This window comes from Megascapheus bottae, chromosome 17, assembly GCF_031878675.1.
Source record: "Megascapheus bottae isolate mThoBot1 chromosome 17, mThoBot2.hap1, whole genome shotgun sequence".
Classification (NCBI taxonomy): domain Eukaryota; kingdom Metazoa; phylum Chordata; class Mammalia; order Rodentia; family Geomyidae; genus Megascapheus; species Megascapheus bottae.
Genome location: NC_143525.1, coordinates 42521706 through 42549354, shown reverse-complemented (window position 1 = coordinate 42549354; position 27649 = coordinate 42521706). Strand labels below are relative to the sequence as shown.

Here is a 27649-nt window from a genome sequence, read left to right as displayed (position 1 = left end):
TGAAGCAAAACAAAACAAAGCACTTGCCAGAAAATAAGAGGTCAAAAATATGTGTGTGTGTGTGTGTTTGTGTGCAGCAACAAATTCTGGAGAATATGTTTCAAACAATCTCTAGATAACAGCTACAAAATATTCCCTCTAATACTATAAAACAGTATAAAACACTAAATAGTTTAAATTTTAAGATTAAAATCAGTTTAGTCATCTGAAATTTGTATCCTATCCATAGAACAGAACATAATAATAAATATATTGGCTCATAATTTCTCTCCCTAGGGACTGAAATCAAGGTCTCACACTTGCTGCACAAGTGCACTGGCACTTGAGTCACACCCTACACACAATGGTTTCTCTCTCTCTTTTTTTTTGGGGGGGGGGGCGGCAGTCCTGGGCTTGAGCTCCGGACCTGAGCACTGTCCTTGGGCTTTCTCAAGGCAAGAACTCTACCAATAGAGCCACAGCACCACTTCTGAAATCAAACCCGGGTTTTCATGCATGCTAGGCAAGCACTCTACCACTTGGCCAAACTCTTGGCCCACAATGGCTTCTCTTTACAGTAATAGGCATTTTAAAGAATTCTTATGGGGGTGAGGGAAGGGAAAGTGGGAGAAAAACATTAGAAGGGGTATCAAGGTTCAAGAAGTATTGTACCTACTACCTGACAAATGTAACTGTAACTGTTCTATATGTTACCCAAACAATAATATTAAAAAAAAAAATTCTTGCTAGGCACAGTGGCTCACACTTGTAATTTTAGCTACTCAGGAGGCTGAGATCTGAGGGTAACGGTTCAAAGCCAGCCAGGACCTTATAAAGCTGTGACTCTTATCTGCAATCAATCACTAGAAAACAGGAAGTGGGGCTGTGACTTAAAGGCAGGGTGGTAGCCTTGAGCTGAAAAGCTCAGGGACAGTGCCCAGGCTCGAGTTCAAGCCCCATGACCAAAAAAAAAACAACAAAAAATTTTTATAGCTACATTTAAAGAGAAAAATAGGACTATGAAAATGTTTTATTCCTAAGATTTCTAAGTAATTGATGAAATGTGCTAGTCAGAATAGTGAATTCAATAAGCCATGTGAGTTCAGCTATCACATTTGGAAAAGGTACCCACATCATTCCCACTGAATGTTAGTAAAAATGTCACTGTACATTCTGCTTTATCAGACCTTTTTCAGAGAAGCATAATCCTTAAGTATTTTCCTTTACTTTATATAATCCTTATTCATTCATACCAGTTTTTGTATTTCAATAAGTAGTTTAATATTAAAAATACAAATTTGTCCAAACTGAATATTGCATCCTCCGTATATCCGACTACTTTGAAATTAGTTTGAGAGTTAGGGTTCTTCCTCTAGTTCTCGTGACCGTTTCCGGGAATTTGATGAAACTTCTGTTTGTGATGAACATTCAATGGTATCAGCATCTCTAAATCCTTGAGGCTACAAGATGAGGAAAAATACAAATATACTTTAAGAATAGTTAAAAGGGGTTGGGGGAGGGTAATGGGTACCAAGACATGTGAAAGGCTATCAATGTATGTGAATTAATACACCTTCTATCTGGCAAATATCATGTAACCCTTTTATTAATTACAATAAAAAATATATTAAATGGTAAAAAAAAGACTAGTTAAAAGATTGATTTTCCACACATTTAAAAAAGTAATTAGTTGCTAGGCACAGTTGCTCATGCCTATAATCCTCGCTACTCAGGAGGCTCAGATCATGGTTCAAAGCCAGCCCAGGCACTAAAATCCATGAGACTGTTATCTCCAATTAATCACAAGAAACTGGAGTTGGGGTTGTAGTTCAAGGGGCAGAATGGCCCCAGGTCCAGGCTGAGATCTGAGGACCATGGTTCAAAATCAGATCAGGCATAAAAGTCCCTGACACTCTTATCTGCAATTAACCACCAGAAAACCAGAAGTGGCTCTGCGGCTCAAAGTGGTAGAGCACTACCCTTGAGCTGAAGACCTCAGGGACAGCACCCAGGCCTAGAGCTCAGGCCCCGGACTGATCAAAAAAGAAAAAAGAGTCAGGCACAGTGGCTCATGCCTGTAATCCTAGCTACCCAGGAGGCTGAGATCTGAGGACTACAGTTCAAAGCCAGCAGATACACTAATATCTGTGAGACTCATCTCCAATTAACCATTAGAAAACTGGAAGTGGTGCTGTGGCTCAAGGGCTATAGGGTGGTAGCTTTGAGATTAAGAGCTCAGGGACAACACCCAGGCCCAGACCAACCCTATGACCAACCACACCCCCCCCAAAAAAAAAAAACAAAGGAAAAAGAATCATAATAAACAGAAAAGGCTGGAACTGGTGCTGTGGCTAAAGTGGGAGAGTGCTAGTCTTTACAATGCTCAAGGACATTGTCCAAGTCCTGAATTCAAGCCCCAGGACTGGCAAAAAAAAAAAGTTAACAAGCAAGTTGTAAATGTTTTCTTTGGATAATTACTGCCCATCAACACCAAAATCCCACTCTAATCAAATTATACTGACTGTAATTTGAAACAGTACTGTAGATTCCTTCTGGCATGGGGATTTGTACAACGTTGCCAACCTGCTTAAAAAGAGAAAGAGAAGAATATATACAAACATCTAATTTTAATTAGCTCAGATAATTGATTTTATCATTAAAATTGATCATTTTTATTATAATTCTCCTGTTATATAGAAACCAAGTAATATAAAAAGTATATATAAATCACAAAATATAAAAAGTATTTCCTTCTGGGAGTTTAGCCTACTGGTAGAGTGCTTGCCTAGCATGCACAAAGACCCGGGTTCGATTCCTCAGTGCCACATATGTAAAGCTGGAAGTGGTACTAAGGCTCAAGTGGTAAAGCTCTAGCCTTGAAAAAGTCCCAAGGACAGTGCTCAGGCCCTGAGCTCAAGTCCAGAACTGGCCAAAAAAATAAAATAAAAAATAAAAAGTATTTCCCTTGTAAGGCATGGTAGGAGATGCCTATAGATCTAGCTGTTTGGGTACCTGAGACTAGATTGCCTGATCCCAAGAGTTCAAGACCAGACAGGGTCTCTCTCACAGAAAAAGCTGGAAGTGGTGCTGTGGCTCAAGTGAAAGAGCGCTAACCTGGAAAAAGCTCAAAGATAGTGCTCAGGCCCTGAGTTTAAGCCCCAGGAGCAGAAAAGAGGGGGGGGGAGGGGGAGAGAGAAAGAGAGGGAGAGGGAGAGGGAGAGAGAGAGAGGAGAAAAGATGAAATTTTAAAAAGGCTGGGCAATGGCGGCTTACACTTGTAATCCTAGGTACATAGGTTGAGATCTGAGGATTAGAGTTCAAAGCCAGCCTAGGCAAGAAAATGCAATAGATTCTTATCTACAATAAACTGGGCTGGTGGGGGGAAGAGCCAGAAGTCTGAACAAAAATGCTCAGGGATGGTGTCAAAGCCCTGAGTTCAAGCATCAGGACTGGTGTGTGCGTATGGCGCGCACGCGCACACACACACACAGACTAGGTTTTGAAGTTTCCAGGATGAAAAACTCGAATTTCTAGGTAAAACAATTTTTTATGTCATGTCTACATCTCAAGAAATATAAATGAGTAATTAAACCAAAAAAATCACTTGGCTCATGGCCCCTACTGAGATGAAACTTAACATATGGCTGAACTACATAGTTTGGGTCAGAAAGAAACAAGATAGAAGCACAATTTGTGCTCTAAAGCTGAGCACACATATGAAACACTGTGAGGGGGTGTGATGTATTACTCCACTCTACCACACCAGATCTTCTTGGCAAAGAATAGTATCGTTCTGAACAATCTTGGCCTCATATTATCATGAATATGCAAATCAGAGGAAAACTCACATAATATAAGGACACAGACACAAGCATTTCTTTTAAGAACTTTTGGAAGGTTATTCCATTATTAGTCAAAAGTTAAGTCAGATCTTATTGGTAAAGGATAGGGTTTGGTACAGGATAAAGGATCTAAGTTCAATTCTCAATATAAATGTGCCTATTACATGGTTTTTAGTTGTTTGGCTCCTCCAGTATAAATTCCTATTTCTATCCTTTCAAGATAAACTGGATTTTAAAAAGCATGTATGGGGCCAGGAGTTTGGCCTAGTGGTAAGACTATTTGCCTAGCATGCACAAAGACCTTGGTTCGATTCCTTGGTACCACATACACAGAAAAGCTGGATGTGATGCTGTGGCTCAAGTGGTTGAACTCTAGCCTTGAAAAAGTCCAAGGAGAGTGCTCAAGCTCTAAGCTCAAGCATAGAACAGGCAAAAAAAAAAAAAAAAAGCATGTGCTTGCTAGCATGCACGAAGACTTGGGTTCAATTCCTCGGTACCACATACACAGAAAAAAACAGAAGTGGTGCTGTGGATCAAATGGTAGAGCTCTAGCCTTAAGAAAGCCTAAGGACAGTGCCCAGGCCCTGAGTTCAAGCCCCAGGACTGGCAAACAAACAAAAAAGCATGTATAATTTTATGTAACTTTGGAGCTGGAAGGCACCTCAGTAGCTGAGCATGTACTTAGCCTGCCTTACACAGCCTTTGGTTCAATCATCAGCAGCTATAAATAAACAAACAAAAAAATAACACCAAGTACTGTTGGCTCACATCTGTAATCCTAGTATTCAGAAGACTGAGATGAGAGGATTGTCCATCAAAGCCAGCCAGGACAGGAAAGTTTGTGAGACTTTTTTTGCCAGTTTGTGAGTTTTTGAGACTCTTTACTAAGCCATAAAAAGCTATAAGTGAGGCTATGTTTCAAGTGGTAGAGCACTAGCCTTGAGCACAAAAAACTTCAGGGATGGCACCCAAATCCCAGAACAGACAAAATGTAAAAAAAAAAAAAACAAACAAACCCCTACAACCCCCACAAAACAAATTCATGTAACCTTAATGACTTAAAAGATACTTATTTCAAGCAAGAAAGGATAAAACTATATTAAATATTAATTAATAAATGAGATCAACTTGTCTTATTATATAGTATGCACATTACTTATCATATATCCACAAGAGAAAAGGATTTTACTTAAAAAGAGAATAAGAATGATACTTCTTGATTTATAAGCAATCAATACAATCATGTACCTTCTGGAAAGTTAATATCAGAGAAAAGGAATAGACTCTCATAATAAGAAAGATAACACTAACTATCTTCATAACTATTTGAAAAATAAAAAAACAATAAATATATATAACCCTGCTTTGCATAAAACAGTAATATTGAATAAACAGAGGCTGTTACTACTAGGCTAAATTTTCTTGGCCTTGGTTTTCTTTTAATAATAAAAGGTGGGGTTGGGAATGTAGCTTAGTGGCAGAGTGCTTGACTATCATGAATGAGGCCCTAGGTTTGATTCCTTGCTACTACATTAGCAAAAAATAAAATAATTATTAAAAAATAGGCAGGGGGGGGGGCAGAAGTTTGGCCTAGTGGTACACTGCTTGCCTAGCATGCACAAAGACCTGGGGGGTTCGATTCCTTGGTACCACATACATAGAAAAAAGCCGGAAATGGTGCTGATGCTCAAGTGGTAGAGCTCTATCCTTGACAAAGTCCAAGGACAGTGCTCAGGCCCTGGGCTCAAGGCCAGGACTGGAAAAAAAAAAAAAAAAAAAAAAGGGCCGGGAGTTTGGCCTAGTGGTTAAAGTGCTTGCCTAGCATGCATGAAGACCCGGGTTCGATTCCTTGGTACCACATACATAGAAAAAAGCCAGAAATGGTGCTGAGGCTCAAGTGGTAGAGCTCTAGCCTTGAGAAAGTCCAAGGACAGTGCTCAGGCCCTGAACTCAAGCCCAGGACTGGCAAAAAAAAAAAAAAAAAAGCCAGGCAAGCAGTGGCTCACGCCTGTAATCCTAACTATTCAAGAGGCTGAGATCTGAGGATCTTGGTTCAAAAAGGAGTCTGGGCACAAAAGTGTGTGGAGGCTATCATCTCCAATTAAACACCAGAAAAGGATAAGTGGCGCTGTGGCTCAAGTGGTAGAGTGATAGCCTTGAGCTGAAGAGCTCAGGACAGCATCCAGGCCCAGAGTTCAAGCCCCATGACTAACAAAATAATAACAATAACAATTATTCTTAAAAATAATATTAATAAAAGGTATAGATTCTTCGAACAGTTATTGAAAAGATGATTTAAAATGTATAAAGTTCCGGGCCGAGAGTATGGCCTAGTGGAAGAGTGCCTGCCTAGCATACACGAAGACCCACGTTCAATTCCTCGGTACCATATACATAGAAGAAGCCAGAAGTGGTGCGGTGGCTCAGAGTAGAACACTAGCCTTGAGGAAAGTCCAAGGACAGTGCTCAGGCCCTGAACTCAAGCCCAGGACTGGCAGAAAAAAAATGTATAAAGTTCCTAATGAAATACTTAGTACCTCTAGGAATGGTAGGTATTATATGTCTGAAACCCCAGTTGTTAGGAGACTGAAGGAGGAAAAGTAGTAAGTTCTAGGCCCTCCTGGGTCATACGAGAAAATTCTGTTTCTTGCTTGCATAAGCAAGCAATGTGATATTAGAGGAGATACAGGAAATTTTTTGTTGTGCTTTTTTTGGGGGGGCCTGAGCACTGTCCTTGGGTTTTTCTCAAGGCTAGAGCCACTTGAGCCACAGCACCACTTCTGGCTTTTTCTATGTATGTGGTAACAAGGATTCCAACCCAAGTCTTCATGAATGCTAGGCAAACACTCTTACCACTAGGTCAAACTCCCTGGCCACTGTTTTCTTTTTATGCTGAATTAGTGTATGAACTAAGAGTGCCTCGCACTCTTGATTGGCTTTTTCTACTCAAGCCTGGCACTCTACCACTTGAGCCCTATCTTCTTTCTGACTTTTTATTGGTTAATCAGAAAAAAGTATTTCATAAACTTTTCTGCCTCAGCTGGCTACAAATCACAATCCCCATATCTTAGCTTCCTGAGTAGCTAGGATTATAGGTGTAAGATACCAGCATTCAGCTGAAAAATTTCATAGAAGAGATTTCCCCAAAATATATCTGTATTCAATGTCAGTGTTTAACTCCATTCTCTAATTTCTTAGGAAAGATCTACAAAAAGTTGAATTTACACACTGGTTAACTCTTTTAAAAAATGTAGGCATAAGGCAAGTTACTCAGGGGGAGATCAAGAGATTCACAATTCAAAACAAAAAGCTAAGTTATAGGTGTATACTACCACAAACAAGACATAATAAGGCACACTTGGAATCTCAGCTAGTCGATGGGTATACAGATAGAAGGATTGTGGTTCAAGACCAGTTCAGGAAAAGAAAGATAGGAAGAAAGGAAAGAAGGAAGGAAGGAAGGACGGAAGGAAGAAAGGAAGAAAGGAAGGAAGAAGAGACATATACTATATGAACAATTTTGAAAGGTATATGGAAAAGTATAGTGAGTTTTGCTATTAGAGTCAGTAAAATCTAAATTTGGCCAGGCATGATTTGCTTCATTTTGTAGAGCAAATCAATGTGAGAAAAAAAAAAATCACTGAACAGGCCCAATATGTATTTAGGTGACCCTTTTTGTTGTCTTTGACTACATATGCTTCAGTTTCCTCCTTTATTAGTGCATTTCCATGCCAAATTCTCTAAGTTATGTCAATTAATAACAAAGCAGAAAGGCTGGCATAAATGTGACATTTTTTGAAATGCAGAATAAAAGACTTCATAGCTTTCAATGGCCTATTTTAAAGCAAAGGAAAGCTGGTTCATTCACTTGCTCAGCAGCTTTAAAAACAAACACAAAGGTTTCATGCTGCCATAGCTTTATTTTAAAGAACAGTACTTATGAAAGGCAGGTAAAGTACATGGGTAATAAAAGCAGGACAGGAAAATGGAAAAAATTTTAAAGACACAATTTCATACAAGAACTATATCAAGCAACTAAGAAAAAACATCCTATTTCCACCTAAATTGGTCCTAAAGCTAACCTCAAAAGTTCCCTTTTGTCCTGATCTTATTCTTTCACTCTCAGGAACACAGAGTACCACCTCCTTGTGCATGGTTAATAAATGATTTCAAAGAGGGTTAGAAGGTGGCAATTCCTTAGCCACCTACTTGTTTCAGGTGCATGCACCCCATCATTTAAATATTCCAAAGAATTTCCTGTCTCTAAATGGGCAATGTAACAGCATGTTTCTATGTTTGCTCTAACTGATTTCAAAGAAGGCCACAAAAGCATAGGTCCATGGGTCACTATAATCTCATCCTGGCGACTACCTCGAGAAACTACTATTTGTAATAATACTAATACTCAAAATTATTAACTTGTTTTTATACTGACCTTTGCTTTTGATCCCAATGAAAAATTAGCCTTATTGTAGCAGCATGTCCCCAGCTTTCCCCTGAAAGAAGAAAACATAATAACTGTTGCAATCACTTACTAACTTATAAATTCCTTAAAATGCCTGTAACAAATTAAAATCCTACTTTACTAAATTTAACATAATGAAAATATAGTTGATCTCAGAAACCCTGAGACATGCACAATATTCTACACAGGGAAATATGGCAAATGATTATTCTTATTTGCTTTTTAAAAACTTTATAGTTGTTTTTTGTTTTGTAAATACCTGAGGTTGAACTCAGGGCCTTGAAATTGCTCAGTCTGCCTGATCAGCCAGTACTATGACACATGAGCAATGCCTCTAGCCCAGCTTTTTCCTCATTAAAAGGAGATGGAAGCTGGGTGCTGGTGGCTCATGTCTGTAATCCTAGCTACTCAGGAGGCTGAGATCTGAAGATCAAGGTTCAAAGCCAGCCCAACCACTAAAGGCCGTGAGACTCTTATCTCCAATTAACCACCAGAAAACCTGAATGGCACTATGTCTTAAGTGGTAGAGCAGTAGCCTTGAGCTGAAGAGCACCCAAGCCCAGAGTTCAAGCCACACAACTGACAAAAAAAAGGAGGTAGAGTCCTTCGGATTTCTCTGTCCAGGCAAGTTTCAAACAATGATCTCAGGCTCTTTTGAGTAGCTACGATTACAGGTATGAGCCACCAGTGCCTAGATAACTTTACAGCTTTAGTGAGTATATTTATCAACGTTCTTTATCATTAGGATTAGTAATATATTTCTGATATTCAGAAAAAGAATTTAAAAACTCAAGTCTTGTTTTTTGTTTTTTTTTAAAGACAAGAGTCTCACTAGCCTTGAAATGTTTGGGTTCAAATAATCCTGTACCCCAGTCTTTTAAGTAGCTGAGACTTCAAAGGCTTGTCAACATGACTGTCAAAAACAAAAATATTTGGGGCTGGGATTATGGATTAGTGGCAGAGTGCTTGCCTAGCATGCATGAAGCCCTGGGTTTGATTCCTTAGTACCATATAAACAGAAAATTCAGAAGTGACCTGGGCATGGTAGCTTGCACCTATAATCCTAGCTATCAGGAGGCTGAGATCTGAGGACCAAGGTTCAAAGCTAGCCCAGGCACTATAGACCATGAGACTCATCTCCCATTAATCATTAGAAAATGGGAAGTGGGGCTATGGCTCAAAGGTAGGGTGGTATCCTTGAGCTAAAGAGTTCAGGGACAGAACCCAGGCCCAGAGTTCAAGCCCCATTACCTACAAAAAAAAAAAAAAAAAGAAAAAAGAAAAATCGGAAGTGGTGCTGTAGTTCAAGTGGTAGTGTGCTAGCCTTGAGCACAGAGAGGCTCAGGGATAGAGCGTAGGCCCTGAGTTCAAGTCCTATAATTGGCAAAAAAAGTAAGATAAAATGAAGTAAAATAAAAAGCATACTTTAGTGGAAATAAATCTTAATGCATTGTGTTCTTACAAAATAATAACTAAGACTAGGGACAGATTCTTATTTATTTGTTGTACTATAGTTTGTATTTCAATAGTCACTCTTCCTCTTATCTAAGAATGTGAGGAGATCCTCATATTCACATGACAAGAATAATCTTTGGAAAGCTTATATGACAGGTACCAAACATGACAGGTGCTAGCTATTAGACATTTAATAAGTATGAAATAAATGAACACATCAGTCAAGTAACCTCAGGGCACTTGTGCATGGAACTAGATGTATCAGTTACCAAAACTAATACTCTCTGCTTTCATGGAGCTTATAGTACTCATCAAGCATCAAATGCAACACAGAAAAATTGTGATAAACTAAAACTATCTCATATTTTACCCACCTAATGCAGGAACCAGTGAGGCCTGGTTTTTATCAATCTTTGTTGTCATTTGATTAGTTAAAATTACCTACAAAAGCAAAATTAAGCAAGTTAGTTATTAAGAATGATCATGTAATAGGCCTGTGATTCCAGTATTCTGAATGTACTAACTGTTAAAAGAAAACTAACTGGTGGCTCATACCTGTAATCCTAGCTAATCAGAAGGGTGAGATCTGAGGATTGCTATTCAAAGCCAGCCAGCCCAGGCAGGAAAGTCCTTGTGACTCTTATCTCCAATAAACTAGTCAGGGCCAAGAGTTTGGCCTAGTGGTAGAGTGCTCGCCTAACATGCATGAAGCCCTTGGTTTGATTCGTTGGGACCACACTCTTAGAAAAAGCCAAAAGTGGTGCTGCGTCTCAAGTGGCAGGGCGTTAGCCTTGAGCAAAAAGTGAATAAGGACAGTGGCCAAGCCCTGAGTTCAAGCCCCAGGACTGGCAAAAAATAAAAAATAAAAATAAACTACTTAGAAAAGGGGTTGGGAATGTGGTTTAGTGGTAGAGTGCTTGCTCAGCATGCATGAAACCCTGCGTTTGATTCCTCCTTACCACATAAACAAAAAAAGCTAGAAGTGGTGCTATGACTCAAGTGGTAGAATGCTAGCCTTGAACAAAAGAACCTCAGGGACAGTGGCCAAGCCCTGAGTTCAAGCCCCAGGACCAGTGGGGGAAAAAAAAACAAATATACTAGGTAATAGAAATTTTACTCATATGAGGCCAGGAATTTGACCTAGTGGTAGAGTGCTTATCTAGCACGCATGAAACCCGGGGTTCAATAGAAAAAGCCAGAAGTGAGAAGTGGTAGCCTTGACAAAGTCCAAGGATGGCAGTGCATTCAGGCCCTGAGGTCAAGCCCAGGACTGGTAGAGTGAGGGGGGGGAGAGAGGAAGAGAGGAAGGGAGGGAGGGAAGGAGGGAAGGACAGACAGAGAGAGAGAGAGGGAGAGAGAGACAGAGACAGAGAGAAAGAGAATTTTACTGGTAATTTAAAAAAATACACCCATAAAAATTAGTTATCTGGAAACTTAATTTTATTGACCATGAAATTTCAAGAAAAATAAATTATTACTGTAAAAATGAAAGAAAAAAATAGACCAAATGAAAAATATATATCTAAAGAGCAAAAGAATTCATAACTAGTAGCACTGGAAAACTTTTTAGCACTTCTAAACTCAAATTTTGTGTAAGCCAAAAAAGAAAGAAAAGTCCAAAACAGTACCAACAACATCAGTTGGAGTGAACATTTAATGCTAAATACCTGCTAGAAATTATGTTTACTTTCAGTATCTTATCTAATCTTCACAACTATTCCAAGCCTTAGCTATTATTATTATTGAAGTTTTCCCCATAACAAATCAGAAGTTAGAGAGACTGAATTGGAGTTCTTTTCACTGCCTCCCTAGAAATCTTTATTCAAGAAATAAATTTTAGGCAGGTCACACCTAAAATCCCAGCTACTCAGGAGCTTGAGATCTGAGGAATATGGTTTGAAGCAAACTGGAGCAGAAAAATCTGTGGGACATTTATCTCCAATTAATGAGCAAACAGCCAAAAGTAGAGCTGGGCTTCAAGAAGAAGAGCAAAAAAAAGCTAAGGACAGGGCCCAGACCTTGTTCAAGACCTAGTACCAGCACAAAAAAAAAAAAAAAAAAAGAAGGAAAAGAAACTATTTACGTGGTCCTATTGCAGTAATATCTTAAAATGATTTTTTTTTTTCCTACAAGGGAGAGAACTGTGGTCCATCTAATTCTAGATATGTGTGTGTGTGTGTGTGTGTGTGTGTGTGTGTGTGTGTGTGTGTGTGTTCTGGTACTTGAACTCAGGATCACAGTCTATCCCTAAGCTTTTTTTTTTTTTCCTCAAGGTTACCAGTCCATTCCTTGAGCCACAGCCCCACTTCTGGCACACATGTGTACATGCATATGCCTATGCATATACATAACTTTTTTTTTTTTGGTCATGGGGCTTGAACTCAGCCTGGGTGCTGTCCTGAGCTCTTCAGCTCAAGGCTACCACCCTACCCTTGAGCCAAGCCCCACTTCCCTTTTTCTAGAGGTTAACTGGAAATAAGGGTCTGAGGTCCTTTTGTGCCTGGGCTGGCTTTGAAGCTTGATCCTCAGATCTCAGCCACCTGAGTAGCTAGGATTGCAGGAGTGAGCCACCATGCACTGTTTGCATATGTATAACTGAAGATAAGAGTTCCATAGGGCCCGGGAGTTTGGCCTAGCGGTTAAAGTGCTTGACTAGCATGCACAAAGACCCGGGTTCGATTCCTCGGTATCCCACATACACAACCAAGCCGGAAGTGGCAGAGACGAGACACAACCAAACCGGAAAAAGTGGCAGAGACAAGACTGCGACGGCGACAGAGAGCGAAAGAAGCGAGCCGAGCTGAAGTGAACAAAAAAAAGCCCAACCGAGTGGTGGCCGGAGCGAGCGGGGCCGGAGCGAGCAGGAGCGAGCAGGGCCAGAGCGAGCGGGGCCAGAGCAAGCCAGGAGCAGGGCCGGGCCAGAGCGAGCGGGGCGGAAGCGAGCGGGGCCGGAGCGAGCGGGGCCAGAAAGAGAAAGGGGCCAAAAAAAAAGAGTTCCATAGACTTTCTTGCCCAGATCTCAGATCTCAGCCTCCTTAGTGGTTAGGATTACAGGCATGAGGCACTGGTACCCAGCCTCCATCTAGATTTTAATCATATACCAAAAGGACAATATAATCTTTTTAAGTTCTTCACCCCATAATTACCACAGTACCTTTCTCATTTGTTATCATATACCAGACATCTCAGAATAAACTGAGCAGCAATTTTAATTGTTAATTAACTGTAATGTATGACTAACTAGTATCTTCAACATGCTGAGTAATCTCTCTTACTGTACATACTACCAAGTGTTTAAACTCTAGAAACTGGAAAAGTTTTAGTCAGTTGTGCCTATACTTTTTCTTTAGAGGTATGCTGTCAAATTCACAGCCATTAGCCAAATATAGGCATCTGAACAATAACTAAAGTGAAAGAGAAGCTGGGGATACAGCTCACAGGTAAAATGCTTGCCTAGTATGTATGAGGGCCTGGCTTTTGTACCCATGATCAGAAAAACAACTAGAAATTCAGTTCCTTAATAGCATTAGTTATGCTTCAAGTGCTCAAAAGCCAATTAGTTACAATACTACAGTATTTTCTTTTTTCCTTCTTTCTTTCTTTTTTTTGATCAGTCATGGGGCTTAAACTCGAAGCCTTGGTGCTGTCCCTGAGCTCTTCAGCTCAAAGCTACCACTCTACCACTTAAACCCCAGTGCCACTTCTGGTTTTCTGGTAGTTTATTGGAGATGAGTCTCCTGGAGTTTCCTACCTGAGCTGGCTTCAAATTGTGATCCTCAGATCTCAGTCTCCTGAACAGCTAGGATTACAGGTGTGAGCCACTAGCACTCAGCTATTATCTTTTTGGGGTGGTGCAGTACTGAGGTTTTAAACTCAGGGCCCTGTGCTTGTTAGGAAAGGGCTCTACCATTTGAACTATGACCAACCCCCAACATCAATTCTTTAATCATACAATCATATATGTGGATATACTTTGTTCCACATTACATCAAGCATTCACAAACACTGCAGCATTTGATATTATTTTTGTATTACTTAATCAGAAAAGATGAAGTGGTTAAATCCAAAATCTTAGGCCTGCAGGCAGGTAGCTAGTAGTCTGCTAAGCATCCAGGAAGATGCAGTGGTTTTTTTTGTTTGTTTGTTTGTTTTTGTTGAGTAGTGGAACTTGAGCTACGGGCCTGGACACTGTCCCTGACCTCTTCAGCTCAGGCTACCACCCTACTCTTTGAGCCACAGAGCCACATCTGGTTTTCTGGTGGTTAATTAGAGATAAGAGTCTCAGGACATTAGTGCCTGGGCTGGCTTTGAACCTCGATCTTCAGATCTCAGCCTCCAGAGCAGTGTGAGCCACTGTGCCCGGGTTAGATCCAGTGGGTTTGGTTGTTGTTGTTTTGTTTTTGTTTTTTCCTGGTCCTGGGGCTTGAACTCAGGGCCTGGGTGCTGTCCCTGAGATTCCTTTTCTCAAGGCCTCTTGAGCCATAGTGCCACTTTCAGCTTTTACTGAGTAGCTTATTGGACATAAGTCTCAAGGATATTTTTGCAGGGAATGGTAATCCTCAGAACTCAGCCTCCTGAGTAGCAGATTATAGGCATGGTCCTCTAGAGTCTGGCTTTGAATCCAGTTTTAATTCCCCAACATCACATCACCAAAATAAGAGTACATTACACAAAACAAACAAGAAACTAGGCAACTATGCAATTCATTAGTCTTGAGTGCCCTCTACTGGAAGGTCTAAACTAAAACTGACACAAGGATTAATGATGCTAAATTCTAATACCAAGAAATAATTCAAACCATATTTTGGTTTTGGCAAAAAGAGTACGATTTTTTAAAAAAATCTGAAGTGGGGCCGGGAGTTTGGCCTAGTGCTTGCCTAGCATGTACAAAGACCAAGGTTCAATTCCTTGGTACAACATACTTAGAAAAAAAAAAGCCAGAAGTGGTGCTGAGGCTCAAGTGGTGGAGTTCTAGCCTTGAGGAAAATCCAAGGACAGTCCTCTGGCCCTGAGCTTAAGCCCAGGACTGGCAAAAAAAAGAAAAAAGAAAAAAAAAGAAAGAAAAAAAAAATCTGAAGTGGCCAGGAGTTTGGCCTAGTAATAGAGTGCCTGCCTAGCATGCACAAAGACCCGGGTTCAATTCCTTGGTACCACATACACAGGGGGGAAAAAAAGCTGGAAGTGGTGCTGTGGCTGAAATGGTAGAGCTCTAGCCTCGAGAAAAGTCCAAGGTGCTCAGGCCCTGAGTTCAAGCCCCACAACTGGTAAAAAAATAAAACAAAAAACCAACTCTCTAATAAAAGTAAAATCAAAAAATCAAAATAGTTGGTCTTCAATTACATCCAGATAAGAGTACTTTCATCAGTAGTAGGATGTGGGTGCAGAATGGGGAGTGATTAGCAAATAGGTAGTTTAAAATTTTGAATAAAACTTTGGTGCTGTTGGGCAGGTGATGTGGCTCACTCCTGTAATCCTAGCTACTCAGGAGGCTGAGATCTGAGAATCACAGTTCAAAGCCAGCCTGGGGACAAAAGGACCTGGACTTTTTTTTTTTTTTTTTTGCCAGTCCTGGGCTTGAGCTCAGGGCCTGAGCACTGTCCGTGGACTTTCTCAAGGCTAGAGCTCTACCACTTGAGCCTCAGCACCACTTCTGGCTTTTTTCTATGTATGTGGTACCGAGGAATCGAACCCGGGTCTTCACGCATGCTAGGCAAGCACTTTAACCACTAGGCCAAAATCCCGGCCCAGGACCTGGACTCTTATCTCCAATTAACCTCTAGAAAACAGAAAGTGGGGCTTGGCTCAAGGGTAGGGTGGTAGCCTTGAGCTGAAGAGTTCACCGACAATGCCCAGGCCCAGGGGTAGAGAAGTAGCCTTGAGCTGAAGAGCTCGGGGACAGCGCCCAGGCCCAGGTCAAGCCCTGTGACCCACACAAAAAAAAATCCACATCTGTATTGTTTCCATTTATTCAAGCAAAATCTAGTTTATAATGTTCAGATAGTGATATTTTATACAGTCTTAATTTAAAATTCTCTCTTTTTTTTTTTTTTGCCAGTCCTGGAGCTCATGAACCCAGGGCTTTGAGCACTGTCCCTGGGCTTCTTTAGTTCAAGGATAGCACTCTACCACTTGAATCACAACACCATTTCTAGCTTTTCCTGTATATGTGGTACTGAAGAATCAAACCCCCGGGATAGAGTGTTAGCCAAGCACTCTATCACTAAGCCACATTGCCAGCCCTATAAAATTCTCTTAACCATGTAGTAGTGGCTCATGTCTGCAAACCTAAGTTACTTGGGAAGCTCATGCCTACAAACCTAAGTTATTGGGGATTGAGGCTTGGGGCCAGCTTGGGCAAAAAGTTTATGAAACCTTTCTCAACACATAGCTGAGTTCAGTGGCACATACCTCTTATTCCATACTACCTTGAAAGCTAAAAGTGGGAAAATGGTGTTGCCAGGCCTGCCCAGGAAGAAAAATAGTTGGACTCAGTCTGCATAAAGGGAAGCTCTAAGTGGTATATCCATTTCATCCTACCCATTAAGGAAAGCAAAGAACTTGGTGGACTACCATTCAAGACACTTGAGTAGGAAGCAAGATTTTATACTAAAAATAACCAGTGCCAGAAATGTGGCTAAGTAGTATCATAACAGCTTAGCAAGCTTAAGGATCTGAGTTCAAACCCAGAACCACCCAAACTCAGCCAGGTGCCAGAGACTTCAGTCTATGAACCTAGCTACTCAAGAGACTGTATGCAACCTGACAAATCGTAGTTTGAGGCCAGCCTAGGCAAAAAAGTTTAGCAGTCTCCACCCCCTCCCTCAAATAACGAGCAAATAGCAGATATGAGGCCTTGAGTTCAAACCCAGTACTATAAAATCAGACAAACAAACTAAAAAACTCTCTTGACCAGTAATACTTACAGCTAATCTGTGATTATTTGCAAGGCTGATCATTTGCTGTGCCAGGCCATTTAGTAGTCGAGTTCGAAGGGATAGATCTTCAAGATCATGACGAAAAGGAAAAGCAATACCATCTACTACCACTAAACGAACCTAAACCCAAAACAGACAATGATATTAGTTTTGGTGTTAAATATAAAATGGCATCCAAAAAGCATATTCCATTATAGAAATAAAATCCAGGACTTTATTTATAAAGGTTTTCTCTTGGAAAGTTATAAATCTGTTCATGTAATAATTTCTACAATAATTGCCAAAATTTAAAATATAGTAAACTCGGCCGGGAGTTTGGCCTAGTGGTAAAGTGCTTGCCTAGCATGCACGAAGACCCGGGTTCATTTCCTTGGTACCCCACATACATAGCAAAAAGCTGGAAGTGGTGCTGAGGCTCAAGTGGTAGAGTGCTAGCCTTGAGAAAGTCCAAGGACAGTGCTCAAGCCCTGAACTCAAGCCCAGGACTGGCAAAAAAAAAAAAAAAAAAAAAAAAAAAAATATATATATATATATATAGTAAACTCTATTTTGACAATTTACTAACTTGAGAAACAGTAACTCAAAAAGAAAAGAAAATAATTGTCTTTGTCTTATAACTTAGCACTTTATATTTTTCCAGTCCTGGGGCTTGAACTATGGCTTTTTCTATGTATGTGGTACCAAGGAACTGAACCCAGGGCTTCATGAATGCTCTACCACTAGGCCACACTTGCTCCCAAATGTGCCCCCACCCTAAGATTCTTATCTCCAATTAACCACTCAAAAACCAGAAGTGAGGACCAGGAGTTTGGCCTAGCATGAACAAAGACCTGGGCTCAATTCCTGGACCACACACTTAGAAAGAGAGAGAGAGAGAGAGAGAGAGAGAGAGAGAGAGAGAGAGAGAGAGAGAGAGAGAGAGAGAGAGAGAGAGGGAAAGGAGGGATGGAGGGAAGAGAGGGAGGAGAGAGAGAGAGAGAGAGAGGAGAGGGAGAGGGAGGGGGGGAGAAAGAGAGAGAGAGAGAGAGAGAGAGAGAGAGAGAGAGGGAGGGGGGGGGAGAAAGAGAGAGAGAGAATGACAACACGGAAGCCACATGGTGGCTTACACTTGTAATCCTAGCTACTCAGGAGGCTGAGAGTATCAGTTCAAAGCCAGCCCAGGCACTACAAAGCCAAGAGATTATCTCCAATTAATCACTAGAAAACGGAAGTGGGGCGGTGGCTCAAGGGTAGGACTTGAGCTGAAGAGCTCAGGGACAAGTTCAAGCCCCATGACCAACCCCCTTAAAAAAAAAAAAAAAGAAAAACAACACAGATGTACACCTAAACATGTGTATATGTGTGTGTATGTGTGTAATTTAAATAGTATATAATATAGGCAAAATAAATAATGTTACTACACTAATTATCCTTTTAATGTCTATCAAAAATCTCCAAAGATATCTTTTTTTTTTTTTTTTTTGCCAGTCCTGGGTTTGAGCTCAGGGCCTGAGCACTGTCCTTGGACTTTCACAAGGCTGGAGCTCTACCACTTGAGCCTCAGCACCACTTCTGGCTTTTTTTTCTATGTATGTGGTACTGAGGAATTGAACCTGGGTCTTCGTGCATGCTAGGCAATCATCTACCACTGAGCCAAACTTCCAGCCCCAATATCTGGTTATTTTTCAATAATTTGATATACCTTTGAGTGATCTGAAAGAAAATCAGGAAGGAGATAAACTTGTGCCAGTAGCTCTGTGTAATCATGACATCGGAAATAATAAATATGAGAAAGAATATTTTCAAGAGTAAAATCCTCCAAAGCTCTTTGATGCTCTGAAACAAACAGAAAAAAAAAATCTTAATAGTTTTGTTTTGATATGTTGATAGCTAGAAAATATTTCTAAATAATGCTATGTATATTAACCTGTTTACTGTGAAAGATGACAAACATATAGCTACATTACTGTAAACTAATATTTTATATTTCTGGTTCTCTCTCTCTTTTTTTGTTTTTTGTTTTTTTTTTTGCCCTTCCTCGTCTTGAGCTCAGGGCCTAAGCACTGTCCTTGGACTTTTTCTCAAGGCTAAAGCTCTACTACTTGAGCCTCAGAACCACTTCTGGCTTTTTACTATATATGTGGGACCGAGGACTCAAACTCGGGTCTTCGTGTGGGCTAGGCAAGCACTCTAGGCCAAACTCCTGGCCCCCTCTCTCTTTTTTGTGCCCGTCCTGGGGCTTGAACTCAGGGCTGTGCTTTTGTGCTTAAGGGTAGCACTGTACCACTTGCTGCGTTCCTTTTTTTTTTTTGGTTGGTCTTAGGGTTTGAACTTGGGGCCTAGGAATTGTTCCTGAGCTTTTTTGCTCAAGGCTAGCACTCTACCACTTTTTTTTTTTTAATTGTAATTAGTAAAAGGGTTACATGATATTTGCCAGATAGAAGGTGCATTAATTCACATACATTGATACCCTTTCACATGTCTTGGTACCCGTTTCCCTCCCCCCCCACGCTACCACTTTGAATCACAACTTCACTTGTAGTTTTTACAGGTAGTCAATTGGAGATGAGAGTTTCATGGACTTTCCTGCCAGAGCTGGCTTCGAACTGCATTCCTCAGATCACAGCCTACTGTGTAGCTAGGATTACAGATGTGAGTCACCAGTACCCATTTGCTACTTTATTATCTTTTCCACTGTTGACTTACAATACACTATCTAGAAATTTCTTTCTTTCTTTCCTTCTCTCCCTCCCTCCCTCTCCCTCTCCCTCTCCCTCCCCCTCCCCCTCCCTTTCTCTCTCTCTCTCTCTCTCTCTCTGGACCTGGGCACTTGTCTTGGGCTTTCTCAAGGCCGGAGTTCTACCACTTCAGCCACAGCACCATTTCTGGCTTTTTTCTGTGTATATATGATCCTGAGGAATCAAACCCTGGGCTTCCTGCATGCTAGGCAAGCACTCTACACTAGGCCACACTCCCGGCCCTAGAAATTTCTTACTCTCTAATAAAAACAGAATTCCAATGTCTGCCTTTTCACACTGCAGTTATTGAGTTTGAATGAACAGGAATAATAATGGAAGCTTCTCTTTCCTGTTTTTTACAGAGGTCTACAAACTAGTTATAATGAAAAATATTAAAAATGAAGCATATTTCCTTGAATGGTATATTAAACAAGAAAGAGTCTGGGATCAGTGGTAGACTATTTGCCTTACATGAATTTTTTAATTTTCTGAACCACTAAAGATAAATAAATAAAATCAAGAAACTATAGCCAGGGACCAGGAATTTGGCCTAGTGGTAGAGTGCTTGCCTAGCATGCACCAAGACCGGGGTTCAGTTCCTCGGTACCATCATACATAGAAAAAAGGAAAAACAAAAAAACTATAGCCAGGTACTAATAACTCATGCCTGTGATCTTAACCCACTTTGGGGGCTGATATCTAATGACTGAGTTATAAAGCCAACCTGGGCAGATTTCTATCTCCAATTAAGCAGAAAAAGTGGGAAGTGGAGGTGTATCTTAAGTAATAGTTTCAGCCTTGAGCAAAAAAAGACAAATGAGGCCAAGAGTGTAGCCTAGTGGTAGAGTGCTTGCCTAGCGTGTATAAAGCCCTGGATTCAATTCCTCGGTGCCACATAAACAGAAAAAAACAGAAGTTGTGCTGTAGCTCAAGTGGCAGAGTGCTACCCTTGAGCAAAATGTGTCCAAGGACAGTGCAGAGGCTCTGAGTTCAAGCCCCAGGATTGGCAAAAAATAAATAAATAAATAAAATAAAGACAAGTGAGTACTAGATACCCTGAGTTCAAACCCTAGTACAGACACACACAAAACAAATAAACAGATCAAAAAAAAAAAAAAAAAAACCAACAACTCTACATTTCAGAATTTCAAAATACAAACACGAGGGCCAGGAGTTTGGCCTAGTAGTAGAGTGCTTGCCTAGCATGCATGAAGACCTTTCAAAGTGTCAGTGTCAATTTATTTATTTTGCCAGTCCTTAGGCTTTCTCAAGATTAGTGTTCTACCATTTTGAGCCACAGTACCACTTCCAATTTTCTGATGGTTAATTGGAGATGAGGTTCACAGCGACTTTCCTGCTCAGGCTGGCTTCAAACGGTTTTCCTCACATCTCAGCTTTCTGAGTAGCTAGGATTACAGATATGAGCCACTGGTGCCCATTTACCTTTAGCTTTTTGATGGTGAAAACTCATTGTGAAGAGCCAATACTAACCAAGTGCATTTAACAACATTTACTTATATGAAGGTGTACGTCGACTTAGACCTGCCAAGCTGGAAGATGAGAGTTTGTACAGATTTTGTCCAAAGTTTCTGCAGTTAGAGAGTATTCCAAATGAGGAAGAAAAGGCCAATTTCATATTAATATTTGTTTATAACTTAGGTATGAGAGTTATACATATATATATATATATATATATATATTTAAGGGGTGGGGGTTGGTCGTGGGACTTTTATTCTGGACCTGCTGTAATGGAATCAGCCCAGATGACTCTCAATAGAGGAATGGATCAAGAAAATATATTACATTGGGCCAAGAGTTTGGCCTAATGGTAGAATACGTGCCCTAGCATGCATCAAGGGCCTGGGTTCTATTCCTTGGCACTACATAGTAAAAGCCAGAAATGGTGCTGTGGCTGAAGTGGTTGAGTTCTGGCCTTGAAAAAGCTTAAGACAGCTCAAAGTTAGTGATCTACCACTTGATTCACAGTATCACTTCCAGTTTTCTGAAAGAGTCATAAGGACTTTTCCTACCCAGGCTGGTTTTGAACTAAGATCTCAGATTTCATCTTCCTGATTAGCTAGGATTATAGGCGTGAGCCACAGTACTATCATGTCATCACACTTCAAGTTTGTAATAGTCTCTTGCTGAGGTCTAAGAGATAGAAATTATATTATACTGAAAAGAAAAAAAAAAGAGGATAATTTGCTAACCTACCTTCTCCCATGTGTGCTCCTGCTGTAAGGTGAAGATGCTGAATGCAGGCAGTAGCAATATCTACCACTCTATCAACCATAAAGCTTCCCTCTGTATCAATAAACACTGCTTCACCTGCTACTCCTCCAAAACATTCTGGTATCTGAACATCTACTGCCAACTGCATACTGCAGAGAAATAAGTCCAATAAGTCCAATGACTAATCATTATCATGACTTTCTAAAGCAGAGTTTTCGAACTTCAAATAATGACCAGTTAGAGCACTGGAAGTTTGTGAACACACACACACACACACACACACACACACACACACACACACACACACACACACACACGTCTGGCTGTTGGTTGCTCACATTTGTAATCCCAGCTACTCTGGAGGCTGAGATTCAGAGGACTGTTCAAAGTTAGTCAAGGTGGATAAGTCCAGGAGACTCCATCATCAAAATAACCAATAAAAAGCTAGGCTAAAGGTATAACTCAAGTGGTAGAGTATCAGCCATGGAAGCAAGTATATCAAGAATGAGGTCCTAAATTCAAACCCTAATACTATTAGAAAAAAAAGAGGGGAAGGAGTAAGGGAGACAAAATTAAATGATAACCTGCATTACTTGGAGGGTGTGCCTACAAAACTTAGATATGAACTCTTACGTGGTCTATTGTATTTTTTTTTTAATTTTTTGGTTGGCTGTGGAGCTTAAACTCTGGTCCTTGGTGGTGTCTCTGAGCCCTTCAGCTCAAGAGTAACAATGTACTACTCTGAGCCACAGCACCACTTCCAATTTTCTGGTGGTTTATTGGAGATAAGAGTATCACAGACTTTTTGTACCCAGACTGGCTTTGAACTTTGATTCTCAGATCACCTCCTAGGTAGCTAGGATTACAGGAGTGACCCACTGGTGCCCGGCTCTTCTTAATGGTTTTTAGGCTTCTGGAAATGGAATCCATTATCATATGTAAATCTAATTTCACACAGTTGGCACTCAAAATATCTCATAAGTGAATTAATAAAGTAAATGAGTGCTTATTTGCCCTAGTGACCCACTGTAATATTATGGAAGAAACATTTTACATTAAAATAATTTTTATCAATTTATTAAAATGTGGTACCAGGCAAACACAAATGGAAAATTGATTTTTTGGGGGGTGGAGAGGCTGGTCCTGGCCTTGAACTCAAGTCCTTGAGTTTACTCAGTTTACTCAGTTGGTATGCTCAAGGCTGATACTATACCACTTGAATCATGTCTCCAGCATGAATTTTTGCTACTTAAAGATAGTTTCTCAAATTTTTGTGCCTAAGCTGGACTTGAATCAAAATCCACTAGCTATGGAAGTGGGACTGTGGCTCAAGTGTTAGAGCAGTATGCTTGAGCTGAAGAGCTCAGGGACAGCACCCAGGCCCAGAAGTCAAGCCCCATAACCCACTTAAAAAAAAAAAAATCAGGCCGGGAGTTTGGCCTAGTGGTAGAGTGCTTGCCTTGCATGCATGAAGACCCAGGTTCAATTCCTCGGTACCACATACATAGAAAAAAGCCAGAAGTGGTGCTGAGGCTAAAGTGGTAGAGCTCTAGCCTTGAGAAAGTCCAAGGACAGTGCTCAGGCCCTGAGCTCAAGCCCAGGACTGGGGAAAAAATTTCTCTATATCTCAATCTCAGCCACTGCTGCGTGAACTAGTAAACTGAATTTTCGTTTGATACATTTGCACAAATAAAATTCAATCTCATTGCTGGGTGCTGGTGGCTCATGCTAGTAATCCTAGGTACTCAGGAGGCTGAGATCTGAGAATAGTGATTCAAAGCCAGTCTCAACAAGAAAGCCCGTAAGATTTTTCTCTCCAATTAAGCACCAGAAAATTGGAAGTGGTGATATTGGTTCAAAGTGGTAACGTGCTGGCCTTGAGCAAAAGAAGGTCAAGGACAGAGTCTAGGTCCCGAATTCAAGACCTACCACTAACAACAACAACAAAAAGATAAAAGAAAAGAATCAATAGCACATCCACACCTTTTTGGCCTCCTGACTATAAACTCAAAGCACAATACTTCATTAATTAATGCTATTAAGGGCCGGGAGTTTGGCCTAGTGGTTAAAGTGCTTGCCTAGCATGCATGAAGACCCGGGTTCGATTCCTTGGTACCACATATATAGAAAAGCCGGAAGTGGTGCTGAGGCTCAAGTGGTAGAGCTCTAGCCTTGAGAAAGTCCAAGGACAGTGCTCAGACCCTGAGCTCAAGCCCAGGACTGGCAAAAAAAAAAAAAAAAAAAAAAAAATTAATGCTATTAAGCCCACTCTCATGAAGGATAACATGCTTATAATACTAGCTACTCAGGAAGCTGAAAATCAAGGTTTGAAGCACAGTGGACAGACAGGTGAAGGCAGAAAAATCCTTAAGGTGGGTATCTCCAAGTAATTAGCAGAAAACTGGAAGCGAAGTTATAGGCCAATAGCTGTGAGCAGAAAAAGCCAAGTGAGAGCATGAGGCCTAGAGTTTAAGTACCAGTACTGGCCATGTGCAATACACAGATACACACAAAGAGGAAAATCATGTTATTTTACCATAATTGTGTCTTTCCAACACCTGGAACACCACAAATTTCTGTTGTTTTCATTAAGGGCACTCCACCCCCAAGAACATTATCTAGTGCCGAACAGAAGGTAATTATAAAGCCCTGAGTGTGCTCTTGCTCAAGAAGTTCTAGTGCTGTGCACTTCTTGCCAGGCTCAGATGTACCAGCACATCTTGATTTATTTGTGAGACATTCTCTTCTTATAATTTGTAGGGTTTCTAAGGCTTCCTCTTTTGATATCCCAATTTCTGTAAGTAAAATGAGAAAAAGAAAAAAAAGTGATTTTTCAAGATGCACTGCACTTATAAACGAATCTGTTAAGTGGTAACCCTTCTGTACAACTATTTAGAGAAAATGAAAATATTCTTTTAAATGATTACAGAGATTTCAAAGTCTAACATGGTAATAACAGGTTGTCTTAATTAACTTTAACTTTCAGATAAAAAGAGTGATGCTAAAGGTTGGGAGTGCAGTTCCATGATAGAGCATTTGCTTAGCAAGCAGATGGTCCTGGGTTCAATCCCCAGTGTTGAGGTGTGTGCGAGGGGCGGGAGGAAAATGTTCTAAAATTCTATTCTATTTTCCTCCACAAATGCACAGGTCTAGGCATATCATCAATTTCTGTAGTTCATAATATAATGGTTTCTACTCAGAATATAATGGTTTCTACTGTGGAAAATGAGGTTTGGGGGTTTTCACCGAATTTCAAATTAGAAGGGAAGGAAGGGGTATTTTCTTTCTACTGCTTCTACTGCTTTCTCCAGGTCTATAGGAGTAATTTATTCCCTTTCTCACTTAAGTGTTTCTAGTTTTACTTGAAGCCTTCAATTGTGAAACTGAATCCCCAACCATATGGATTCTTTAAACTGAACAGCCTATGTAGTCTCCAATGCTAGCTCCACTATTTCCTTATCGAGCTACCAGGAAGTTTAACCTCAAGATGGGAAATAGAAATGAGAGTTGCTGCTTAAGACAGAGATGCCAAGCACAAAAAAAAAAAAAAAAAAAAAAAAAAAGTTTGGTACTGGTGGCGCATGCCTGTAATTATAGCTACATGGGAGGCTGAGCTCTGAGGATTGCGGTTCAAAGCCAGCCCGGGCACAAAAGTCTGTGAGACTCTTGTTTCCAATGAACCACCAGAAAACTGCAAGTGGCACTGTGGCTCTAGTAGTAGAGCACTAACCTTGAGCTGAAGAGCACAGGGACAGTGCTCAGAGTTCAAGCCCCGTGACAGACCAAAAAAATAAAAATAAAAAACCAATTAAGCCGGGTGAGGTGGCTCACATCTGTAATCCTACCTACTCAGAGATCTGAGGATCAAGGTTCAAAGCCAGCACGGGCACTAAAGTCTGTGAGACTCTTATCTCCAATTAAGCTCTAGAAAACCGGAAATGGGGCTGTAGCTCAAGGGTAGGGCGGTAGCCTTGAGCTGAAGAGTTCAGGGACAGTGCCCAGGCCCAGCATTCAAGCCCCATGACCCACACACACACAAAAAAAAAAAGAAAGAAAAAAATTAGACCGCTAAGCCCTGAGTTCAAGTCCCAGTGCCCCCGCCCCAGCACCCACCCAAGAGAGATGAGAGGTGGAGTGAGGGCGTGGCTCAAGTGTAAGGCCCAGAGTAAGAGGGGGCAGGCACTGGTAGCTCACCCCTTTGTAATACTGGCTACTCAAGAGGCTGAGATCTGAAGATCATGGTTGGAAGCTAGCCCTGGCAGAAAAGTCCTCGTGAAGCTTTTGTCAAAAGGACCAGAAGTGGCACTGTGGTTCAGAGTGGTAGAGCGCTAGTCTTGCCCAAAAGGCTGAGACAGGGGCCAGGCCTAGAGTTCAAGCACCACGAGAAAAGACAGGACAAGACAGGACGACAGAGAGAGAGAGAAAACGAGGAAAAAAGATTTTTCTCTCATCTATATGCTTGATATAATAATCCAAGAGTTTGGCCTAGTGGTAGAGTGCTTGCCTAGCATGCACGAAGACCCGGGTTCGATTCCTCGGTACCACATACTCAGAAAAAGCAGGAAGTGTTCCTGTGGCTCAAGTGGTAGAGCTCTAGCCTTGAGAAAACCTAAGGAAAGTGCCCAGGCTCTGAGTTCAAGTCCCAAGACTGGCAAAATAAATAAATATACTAAATAATAATCCAAGAAACAGGGCGGAGGGAAAAACTTGGAAAGCGAAGGAAGGGGTGACATTGTGCAAATAAATAAATAAAAGAAAATGTACTCATTACCTGACTTACGAGACTTTAAAATAACAAAAACAAAATATTTCAAAAGAAAGAAACAGGACTCTCTGGAGCACAAACGAGATAATGCCCCTAAGCTGACAATGACACAGAGAAACAACTAGTCCATTATTGTCACAACCGCTCTTCACCAAACCATCCGACCAACTTCTAAGTGGAGCCAAGTGGCGGTTTTGCATTGCAAATGCGGAGACGGGCGGAGAGCCGCGCTCTCAGGCCCGCGGCGGCCGCCCCGGGGGCGGCGGGTGTGCAGCGGCTGGCCTGCGGGAGTCCTTTACCTTTGCTCAGTTCGGAGGGCTTCACCTCCAGGAGCTCCTCTGCAGTCTGGAAACCTGCAGAAACCAGCTTCACCCGCACCGCCGGAGACAGCGGGAAACTCAACAAATCCCGCTGCATTTTTAAAGCGAAGCGCAGACGCGCGGCCCGAAACCACGCCCGCCCGCCGCCGCCGCCGCCGCCGCGCTACGCCGTGTGACGTCGTGCGTCCGGGCGAAGGGGCGGGGCACGCCGCCTGGTGGCACGAGGCGTTCAGGTTCCGCTGCACGTGCAAACCGTGTAGTTTTTCCCACCCGGGCGGCCGGTGCCTTGGGAATTCGTACAAATGGCTTTAAAGATTTATTCATCCAAGTGGAGCGCTAGCCCCACAACCGACAAAGATAAAAGATAAACTCACCGAATCTCATATGTTAAATGTGCGCGCCTTCTTGTGTTTCCTGTATGTAAATTGTATTTTAATAAAGTGGAAAATGATTTAAAAAAAAATCGATTTCTCCAGCCAAAAAGTACGCTCTGGCTGGGTAGAGATGAGTGGAAACGCTGAGATGGAGAGCTGGGCCCTGTGGCCTCATCTCTGACAGTTCCTCGCCTCTGTCGCGGCCTGTGGGGTGGAAGTCTCCCAGTCTTCAACAGAGATCTCCCCACCGAGGGGGGATAGCGGGAGCGACAAGGAAACCCTGCTGCGCTGGTGGCTCACACCTGTCACGTCAGGAAGCTGAGACCTGAGGAGCATAGTTCCAAGCCAGCCTGGGCAGCCAAGTGGGCGAGACACTTGAATCTCCAATTCACCACCAGAAAGCCCAAAGTGGATGCACAGCCAGCCTCGAAGCAGGGGTGGAGGGGGTGAAGCTTCTCAGGACAGCACTGAGGGCCTCGGGTTCAGGCCTCGGGGCCGGCGCGCACGCGCACGCGCACACACGCACAGTACGCATCTGTGGGCCGCAGATTTCCCTAGGGACTTG

At 41.5% G+C, this 27649-nt stretch overlaps 1 protein-coding gene across 3 annotated transcripts; it reads right to left on the bottom strand.

The window, feature by feature from the left end:
• Positions 1-426: 426 nt before the first annotated feature.
• On the bottom strand, positions 427-27524 carry Rad51c (RAD51 paralog C). Of its 3 annotated transcripts, none has more exons than XM_090351749.1 (9): positions 27085-27524; positions 24162-24420; positions 21608-21774; positions 18358-18491; positions 16665-16796; positions 10116-10182; positions 8257-8317; positions 2502-2565; positions 427-1439 (listed from the first exon to the last, which is right to left on the bottom strand). In XM_090351749.1, exons 1-9 carry the CDS (start codon positions 27092-27094, stop codon positions 1338-1340), a joined length of 996 nt encoding a protein of 331 aa, XP_090207875.1. In that variant the 5' UTR covers positions 27095-27524; the 3' UTR covers positions 427-1337. The 3 variants fall into 3 exon arrangements, with proteins under 3 accessions (XP_090207875.1, XP_090207873.1, XP_090207874.1); XM_090351747.1 differs by lacking the exon at positions 27085-27524 and adding an exon at positions 26690-26841; XM_090351748.1 differs by lacking the exon at positions 27085-27524 and adding an exon at positions 26690-26841 and having other exon boundaries at positions 2502-2562.
• Between the last annotated feature and the right edge of the window lie 125 nt (positions 27525-27649).